This window comes from Corvus brachyrhynchos, unplaced genomic scaffold, assembly GCF_000691975.1.
Source record: "Corvus brachyrhynchos isolate BGI_N302 unplaced genomic scaffold, ASM69197v1 scaffold283, whole genome shotgun sequence".
NCBI classification, from domain to species: Eukaryota; Metazoa; Chordata; class Aves; order Passeriformes; family Corvidae; genus Corvus; species Corvus brachyrhynchos.
Genome location: NW_008237409.1, coordinates 1358042 through 1367167, shown reverse-complemented (window position 1 = coordinate 1367167; position 9126 = coordinate 1358042). Strand labels below are relative to the sequence as shown.

Sequence of the window (9126 nt, the reverse complement as noted above, 5' to 3'; positions counted from 1 at the left end):
GGTCGGTGCCACCCCAGCCAGCTCCCGTTGCGAGCGCCGGAACACGGGAGGGGACGCTGGCACCCGCCCCGCTGCCTTGGTGGCTGTCCCCCAGCGCCTGGGCATCAGCAGCCCCTAGGCACGTGGGCTGCGGGCACAGCAGCCTTATCCCTCGCTTAAATAATGAGCTTCTCTCCAAAACACTGAGCCCTTCTGGCTGAGAGCTGCTCCGGATCGGGTGGAAGCCGTGCCGCCCGGTGTCGGCCATTCCGAGCCCCGGGGATGTCGCATGTAACTGGGGTGTAACAGGTTGTACGGAGCAGCTGGGGCTGCCCCTGGATCCCTGGCAGTGTCCCAGGCCAGGCTGGACGGGGCTTGGAGCAGCGTGGGACAGTGGAAGGTGTCCCGTGGGGCGGGGGTGGGATGGGATGAGATAAGAGATGAGATGAGCGAGCGTTTGCCGCCAGCGCGGCGGCCCCGGAGTTGGCAGAGCGAGCCCGGCCTGTCACATGCAAATCCCCGGATAAGTTCCTGCCTGCAAACAGGAACCACTTTATGGAAAGCAGCAAAGCCCTTCCCAAACCGCCTCAGGAGCGCTCCGGGTCCCCCGCAGCAGCTGGAGGGTCCGCCTTGCTCAGAGCTGGTTTGGGGCAGGCGCTGCTCTTGCTCTGCCGGAGTCCAGCAGCATTTCCCAGGTGATTCTCCTCTGCTCTGGGGGCTTGTGGGAAAAGAATGGGATGCTGGCCCCATCCTCGGCTTCTCGGGAGCAGGATGCTGTGGCTCAGGCATCAGCTCTGCCCCTTGCCGTTCACAGGAACAGGGAACAGGGGGTCCCCAGTGGGTGGCTTTGGGCTCTGTCAGAAGGACAGATGTGCCCCAGCTGTCTGGGCCTGGGCTGATGCTGAAGGGGACATTAGAGAAAATTAATTACTTAAACAACTTAATTTTTTTTTGAACCATGACTTCTGTGCCAGCCTCAGATTCCTCTGGGCTCACTGTGATTTTGAGTGCTGTGTTGGCAGGAATTGGTGACGTTACGGTGTCGGCAACAAATGCTGCCCTGAGTCCTCAGTCTCTCCCTGGGGAAGCCGTGGTCCTCCCTTCCAGTTCTTGGACAACCACATAAATAGAGTCCAGTGCAGATCCCAGTAAATCATGCTCTTTTCTCTCCCCAGCTCAGCGTTGGACACACTCTATGAGCCATCCCAGCCTCAGCAGCCCAGAGCGCCCAGGTGCCGCTCCGTGATTTAGAGCAGGACTTTGTTACCAAGCGTAAGTGCCCGAATCCTTTGCATTGTCAGTAAGAGCTGTTTGAGAGCAGGGATTTCCCCTGCTCAAAGAACTTTATTCCTTTGAAAACAACACACCTTTCCTTGCTGCTCCAGCTGAGTGACTGGTGGGAGGAAGCTGAGTGCTCACAGCTGCAGCCAAAACCTTGTTGGGGCAGGAACTTCTGCAGCTTTGGGTCCACAGCTTCAGGAGCTGCTCAGGTAGCTGCCAGCAGGGAAGAGCCACGGAGGAGCCCATGTTATGCTCATTAAGTTTCTGTACTACAGAGCCAAAAACCCACTGGCAGCACCACCAGCCACTACAGGTGCTTCCCAGAGCATGGGATGAGGGCAGACAGCTGAGGGCTGGGGAAGCCACAGTTGGGGCCTCTCAGCCCTTTAAGGACCCTCTTAACACAATTAAAAATTGCTGGAGGGACAGATCGCTCTCCCCAAGGCCCTGAGCATTCCCCCTGCTTCTCCCCTGGCTTTGGAGATGCCCCACAGGAGCAGGGGGAATCAGAGCAGGGGCCCTCCGGGGCTACGTGGCTCACACGGGCGATCCCAGGCCTCTGCGGCGTGTCTCCCTCCCCAAGCATTAGCCAGGCATTAAAGCAGCACAAGAGCCTCCCCTGTCCCAGCCTCTGCTTGGGTTTTACTCTCAGCTTCTGACTTTTTTTTCTTTCCACACTTCCCCTGCCTCCATGAGAGCTGATGACTGATGGGGATGGACGTGACTCACCGCCTTTCCTAATGAGCGACTTTCCTCTGTTTATGTGCTTTGGCGGGGCCTTTCCTACACCTAAAAAAGGAGAAGGGTGGCACTGGGGAGAGGGCAGCGTGCTGGAAATTGCTGGCATCTGCTGTTCCTCACCATCCCTTTGAACTGTGGCCAGCTGTGAAGCTGCTGTGTTTCAGCATGGAAAAGGTGTAGTTCATTTTCCATGTGCTGATCCGGGTGAGACGCTGTCCAAGCCCACAGGTAAACCCTTGGCAAGTAACTGGAGCTAATTAGGCTGGAAGATTTTTTTTTTTTACTATCTGTCCAGGCAGTGCCTGGGGGACAGTGGTAGTGAAACTGTGAAAGCAGCCCCACATTCCCCACGGAGCTTTACGAGGCCACAGCAGGGCGAGCTGGGGTTTCCTGTTCCCTCGCACAGACACAGGTCAGGGACAGCTCCCCGCTCATGTGGCCTCGCTTGTGTTTTGCAGTGACTAAGCAGTGGGAGCTCGCGCTGTCCTGCCACCACCAGCCCAGACACTCCCTCCCTTGGCTGAAGATCCCGTTGGCTCTCTTCCCATAATGGAAGCGTGAGTGCCAAGATCCTCCATGACCTCCAGAAGCCACAACTCCCTGCCGAGAACTCTGATGGCTCCACGAATGCTCTCCGAAGGTGCCCTGGGGGGCATTGCCCAGATCACCCCCTCGCTGTACCTGAGCCGGGGCAGCGTCGCCTCCAACCGGCACCTGCTGCTGTCCCGGGGCATCACCTGCATCATCAACGCCACCATCGAGATCCCCAACTTCAACTGGCCGCAGTTTGAGTACGTGAAAGTGCCTTTGGCTGACATGCCCACCGCCCCCATCTCCCTGTACTTCGACAGCGTGGCCGACAAGATCCACAGCGTGGCGCGGAAGCACGGGGCCGCCCTGGTGCACTGCGCTGCCGGCGTCAGCAGGTCGGCCACGCTCTGCATCGCCTTCCTCATGAAGTACCACAAGGTCTCCCTCGTCGAGGCCTACAACTGGGTCAAGTCGCGGCGCCCCGTGATCCGGCCCAATGTGGGCTTCTGGAGGCAGCTGATAGACTACGAGAGGAAGCTCTTTGGGAAGACCACGGTTAAAATGGTACAGACACCCTATGGCATCATCCCAGACATTTACGAGAGAGAGAGGAGACCCCTGATGCCTTACTGGGGAATTTAATGGGACTGCAGACGGGAAGCACAACAGAAGGGACGTGCTGTTCGAGTCGACCAGACTGGAGCCATTCCCTTCTCCTTCTACAGCCAACTTTGGTTCTTTACCATACAGCAGAACCTCAATTCTCACCTCACCAACCTGCAAGGCCAACGATTCCCTTCAAAGCATTTTTCTCTATGGGGATTTCCCATCTGCATCTCTGATTTAGCAAAACCAGGTCTCACTATAAGTTTATTCCTTCCATAAAGCCTCCGTCTTTTTTCTTTTTTTAGTCAGTTTATTAGGATCCTCCAAGGAAAGGCCTAAGAGGCATTGGGCAGAGTTGATGACCCAAGTGCGCTTCGTGACGCGGTAGCAGCCTGGATATTTTGTTATAGCTTGTTTGCTTCCTTGCAAAACCCTGTAGTGGCTCAGGAGCAGCACTAGCGAGGCCCTGCTCCACAGCAGCAGGTTTTCCAAGCACCAGGGAGGCAGGAATACAGGGGCTGTGGTGCTAGTGCTGGTGTTTTCTTTAACATCCATAGTGACTCTCAGTATATAGTGTTTGAAATCTTTAGTCAGCTCTTAATCGTATTCAAAGTTAGGAAAAAAAATAAAGGGAAAAAAAACCTGAAAAAAAAAGAGTGAATCAGTCCGTGTCGGCCACAAGTAAAATAAAATTTGAGTAATTCAAATCAAATAAATTCAAGATCCTTTTTCACTCATTCCATGCCAGGGCAATAGTCCCGAAATACACTTCAACTACTGGAAAACGCTGGTGTGTTTTGTGGGTGGAAAGTCGACAGATCTTGTCCAGATGTGGCTCAAGACAGAAGCGAGAGGGTTGAAGCCGCTGGGCAGCCAAAGAGACACTCAGGAATCTGTGCGTGGCCCCCTGCCCGGGGCTGGGCTGTGCATGCCAACGTTCCAGCAGGCAGCCTGCTGGCAGCGGGTGAACCCGCTCGATTCCTCAGCTCCGAGGCCGCTGGTGACCTGCCTTAGCCCATTCCTGCCTCCCTCCATTCCGTCCTCACGGTTATGCTGCATTCCAGGATTGCTCCGCTCTGTCCCCTCCGCACGGGGTGGGTGACAGAGGCCTGGCCTCGCTCGGAGGGTGCCGGGAGCAGTTCCAGCCCCAGCCCTTCCCTGGGAGAAGCCTTCCCGTGGCTCCTGGCCAGGGGCAGGGACTGGGTCCTTGGAGTGTGACTGGAGCCCAGGAGAGCCCCGCTCCTGAGGAGGCACCGGCATTTCTGCTTCCTCTGGAGGAGGAGCAGGCCGATTGCTGCGATCGCTGTCTGATTTAAATGAGATTCTATACTTGTAAAAAAAAAAATCAATAAAGATTAAACTAGAACACGTGTTGGTTTCCTGTTCCAAACGGCCCTAACGGAGCTCCAGCAGCAGCCCAAGGCCCAGCAGTGCCTTTAAACAACTCTGGCTGAAGGGAGTTTTCTCCTGCTTTTCCAGATGAGTTTTGCCCCACTGAGATAAAGGTGAGGTTTGCTATCAGCTGTTCCCAGCTCAGGTTCCATGGCTGTGTCCCAGTTCCAGTGGCAGGCAGACACAGGAGACTCATCTCCCTAATTTAGCAGGAGTTAAACTTGAGCCAGGGAAATGGTAAGTGAGGAGCTAGAGAGTGAAAATCAAGATTAATCATTGGTCTGGAGATGTTCCAACACATGACATTTTAAAGGGAAAAAAATTGCTAAAAACTGAAATCTGCTCACAAAATTAAACTTTACCTAAAAATGGGCAAAGTAGGATTTAACACCATTTTTTTGTATAAAAACTGGAAGGTTAAAAATTCTCCAATTTGAATTATTCCATTGACTTTAAACGCAAGGGAAAGTTATACCTATAAAAAGTGAAATTGCCTAATAAAGCACAGGAGGAAACAAAGAATGCACCTGAAACCCCCATGCAAGGTTGTACTACAGTGTTAGTGCTTGTGGGTATTTCATTGCAAAAGCTCCTCTTGTATTCACTACAGCAAAAAATTTAACACAAGTGTTTTCCCCCTCAAAATCCAGTTTTTTCTCCATTCTCGAATAGAAACCAAAGAAGAGAGAGCCCTGGTTTAGCTTGGAGTACTGTGAGCACACCCACTGGCTTTGAGGAGAACACCCCTTTTCCTGCTCCCCACGGGCTTTTCCAAATGGTATCTTAATTGTCTGAAAAGTATTTTATATCTTTTGATATTTGGTGAGACACCTTCCCCATCCCAGCCACAAAGCAGGTTTCACTTACTTTATGATACAAATATTTCAGCTTCCCAGGTTGGCCAGATACGAAATGAGCTTTTTATTGAACATCAGGTTTGAATCTCAACACAGGATTTATAAATCATTGCAGGCATTAAGGGAGTAAACAAGGTTCCAAAGTCAACTAATAACACTTAACGCTCATCGGATTTAAAATATCAGCAGCAACTCCAGCACAGCACAAACCCAAACAGCTCCAACTAGTAATCACAAAACCACTTCTGGAAGAAAAACAACATTTGCCCAGAGGGCAGGAGAAGAAATCACAATAGGAAGAGAAGTTTTCTGATCGCTCTTCTTCATAAAATGATGACATTGCTATTTTAACATTGAGAACTGGAATTAAATACAGGTCCAGAATTAAAAATAAATCCACAGCAGCAGTTTGTACAATAGCAGCTTTTATTGGAAAGGCGGGCTTTTGTTTCAAGTTTGTGATTCCCAGTGTAGCTGACAAGACTCGGAGCACTCTGTGGGTTTCCATCAGCTCCTGCTCAGCCTGGGGCTGAACTTCACCCTCACTCCCACACCCTGCAGAGATTTCAGGGAAGGAGCTGCTCCAACCAAACCCAGTGAGGAGAAGCTGCTGCCAGGGAGGAAAAGTCCTTGGAATGAACGGTCAGTGCAGGAGGTGACAATTCCCTGGGCACAGGTGACCTCCGAGGGGCTGCAGGAACTCACAGCCAAACACAGAGAGGGAGGGGCAGGGAAGAGGCTGGAGCAGCCCCCAGCGCCAGGGAAAAGCTGCCGCCCACGGCCACGGCACGGAAGCACCAGGAATCCAACGGGGTTAAGCCATAAATACATTAAATAACCGAGCAAATAATTCCTTACAACTCCAAATATACACAAAGAGACAAAACTCCCACTTCCCACAGGTCATGCCAAGACAGCCCCACAGAGATTTAAAAAAACAAATAAAATCTTATTTTTCTTTTCCAGTGAGAGAATCCATGCAGGAAAAGGAGTTACAGGTCTGAAACTGGACACAAGCAAAGGGAAGGCAGCGTGTCCGGGGGCCTGCAGCAGAGGCAGCGGGGGAAGGTGGGCTGTGACAATCCTGTCACCTTGGATACAGCTTGGAAAGACACTGGGCTTTGGCTGGCAACAACATCCAAGAGGATGCTGAATGCTCCAGTGAGTCATTGGAATGACTGGGATCTGCGAGCTGATCCTCCTTGTGCAATGCCTTTATCGAGGGGATCTCCCTGCAAACGTTCCCGTTCCCATGTTCCCATGGCAGAGTGCTTCCTGCTCCCCACAAAGACAGGGACGGTGCCTGCTGCTCTCCCTTCTGTGGGAGCAGGGGAGCAGCAGTGTCACCCTCCAGTGAGCTCTGCTGCAATTGGAATTGTAAATGTCCATTCCTTATTTGTATGGGCCAAAAGACACGTTGGATGAAGCTCAGAGAGGGGCTGACCTGCTAACAGGTACAGGAAAACCAGCTGGAAGATGCTGCTGTGACAATGCAGCTGGTGCTTTAAATTTCACTCTGTGGCCTCTTATTTGTGGTGTTTTCCTTTAATTAGGGAAAAAAAATTCCTCTCTAGCAAAGTATTGGGGAGCTGTGGTGGAAACCCAGGCTGACAGTAAACTCCCTTTCCCCAGTACAGCATTCCCTCAGCACCAGCCTCTCCCAACCACTGGAGAATACCTGTCAGTGGCTCCCTGTCCCCAAACTCCTGTGGAACACTGGTGAGGGGCACAGCAGCCCCTGACTGTGCTGGAAACATGGGCTGGGGGCACAAGCTGTGGTGCTGGATCTCTTTCCCACCTAATAAAAGGGAGAGAATCAATGAGTGGCTTCCCTGGTTTTTTGGCAATTCCTGGGCAGGATGTGGGAAGCACAGCACGGGAAATCTGCCTCTGGATCAGCCAGAGCTGGAGGCACATGGTGCTTTATTTCGTGAATGAGCTAATTTGAGGCAGCAAGGAGATTTATTGTAATTGGTGTAAGGAAGGAGCCAGACACCTCTGAGCCAAGATTCTTTCATTTGGGCTAATTAATAGTTTCATATAACCAAGCTGTTTGTTTTTTAAATACAAAGCATCGTTTTGCTCATTGTAATTCCTGTTTCAGCAAATAACCACAGGTCAGTGTCAGGTACTTGTAATGGGGGCAGGATTAACTTGGAGAAGCTGTTGAGATATCTGGAGAAAAGAGACAGATCTGAGAGACTGAGCCAAAGAATTAAGGAGAAAGTTGTACCCCATGGATTTACACTCCATTCCCTGCAGACCTAGACAGGATTGTGGGATGTCTCTTTTAACACCATGAATCTCCCACAGGTTTAAAATCCTGTAACCAGCACTCCATTGACTGCGCTGTTCTCTGGATATTGGATCTGAAGGAGGAACCAGGTACTTTAGATGTACAGGTAACATTTAGTGAGAGTCTGTTACACAAACCTGTCCAGAGAGGCACCTACAAAAGCCACAAACCAGCAGGGACACGATGCCTGCTTCAAACACCAGCTTGCTGAGACCCCCAAATTCCAGGCTTAAATCCCTGTGGGTGTTAAATCCCACTCCCTGCTGCAGGAGCCAGGGGCCACCTCTGTGCTGCCAGCTCTGAGTCACAGGAGCACGTTACTGCAGGTAGCACCAGACTGCACAAGTCACACACAACCACCCCATCCCATCGGGAACAGCATCTCCACAGCCAAAAAAGGTAAAGTATCCACACAGCAGCAGATGTGCTGCATCAGCAGAGTCCAGCTTTCAGCAGTGCTGCAGCCACGCAGCTCCCAAAATGTCAGGAGAGACAAAATCATACCTGGAACTCAGGACAAATCCAGAGAAGTTGATCTGGATTTACAACAAAGACCACGAGTTTCAAACTCCAGCTGCCTGCCCCACAGAATCCAGACAGCACGGGGAGAATTACAACAGTTTTCCAGTCCTCACCTCCCAGCACTAACCAGGTCTGCATCCAGCACAACTTCCAGCACGGAGCAGTGGAGGTACAAACACCCAGCAGCTTCTCCTCCTGAGTCAATAATTCATTCTGCCTCGGATGCTGCTGTGACTCATGTGCTGTGGTATCACAGCAGAACATCAAGGTGCGTGTCCCAAAAACGCTAAAGAAAAGATTTGCTTGCAAATACAGACTTCAAGTATTTAAGTGGTTGTTTCTATGCAAATCAGCCCAGCATTCCAGGTTCTCTGGGAAGCTCCATGCTGGCCTCTCCCAGGTTTATGCACATGGTTACCAGGCTGCTTTTACACAGGATAACATTTTCATCTTCAGAAAGACTGGAATGCCACTTTTTTTTTGCCATACTACGTATTTTCTGGTTATTTCTGAAACCTTGGCCATTACAAGTGAATTCTTCACCGTCCGTAACGGTGGCTTTAATCTGTTGATTTTTGGTCCAAAAATCAACCCCAAACGTTTCAAACCCTGACCCCAACTCCAGCCTCTCCACCACAGCAGTTACCCCAAGTCCTGCATGATTAGAGCCAAAGCTCCAGCTGCAGTGCAGCTGCTTTCAGAGCAGGTCTGGCAGGATGAGACCAGGAGGTTTGGGCTCCACGCAGTTGATCCAGAAGTTTGCACAGCTGGCATGGTACTGGTGCCCCCCGTACGCCAGCTTAAAGTTGTCTGTCTCGGAATTAAAGGCCTGCAAGAAGAATTGAAACAAGTGTGACAGTCTGATCCACTCCAGGGTCTACACCTAGAGTGGAAACTGGCACAGGACCCGCCCCTGAGCAC

At 51.5% G+C, this 9126-nt stretch overlaps 2 protein-coding genes across 2 annotated transcripts in view; one reads left to right on the top strand and one right to left on the bottom strand.

Moving 5' to 3' along the window:
- Window positions 1-1150: 1150 nt before the first annotated feature.
- On the top strand, window positions 1151-4506 carry DUSP14 (dual specificity phosphatase 14). The gene is made up of 2 exons (XM_008631081.2): window positions 1151-1251; window positions 2460-4506. The coding sequence occupies exon 2, from the start codon at window positions 2578-2580 to the stop codon at window positions 3172-3174; it is 597 nt and encodes a 198-aa protein (XP_008629303.1). The 5' UTR covers window positions 1151-1251; window positions 2460-2577; the 3' UTR covers window positions 3175-4506.
- Window positions 4507-5427: 921 nt separating this feature from the next.
- SYNRG (synergin, gamma) overlaps window positions 5428-9126 on the bottom strand; it is a 33638-nt gene continuing 29939 nt past the window's right edge. Inside the window, exon 19 of the mRNA XM_017730930.1 lies at window positions 5428-9034. Coding sequence (XP_017586419.1) covers window positions 8903-9034 — 132 coding nt within the window. The 3' untranslated portion in view covers window positions 5428-8902. The remainder of the gene's footprint in view (window positions 9035-9126) is intronic.

Excerpts from the sequence above, each read along its gene's own strand:
- DUSP14 (XM_008631081.2), top strand. The coding sequence starts at position 2,578 with ATGACCTCCAGAAGCCACAACTCCCTGCCGAGAACTCTGATGGCTCCA.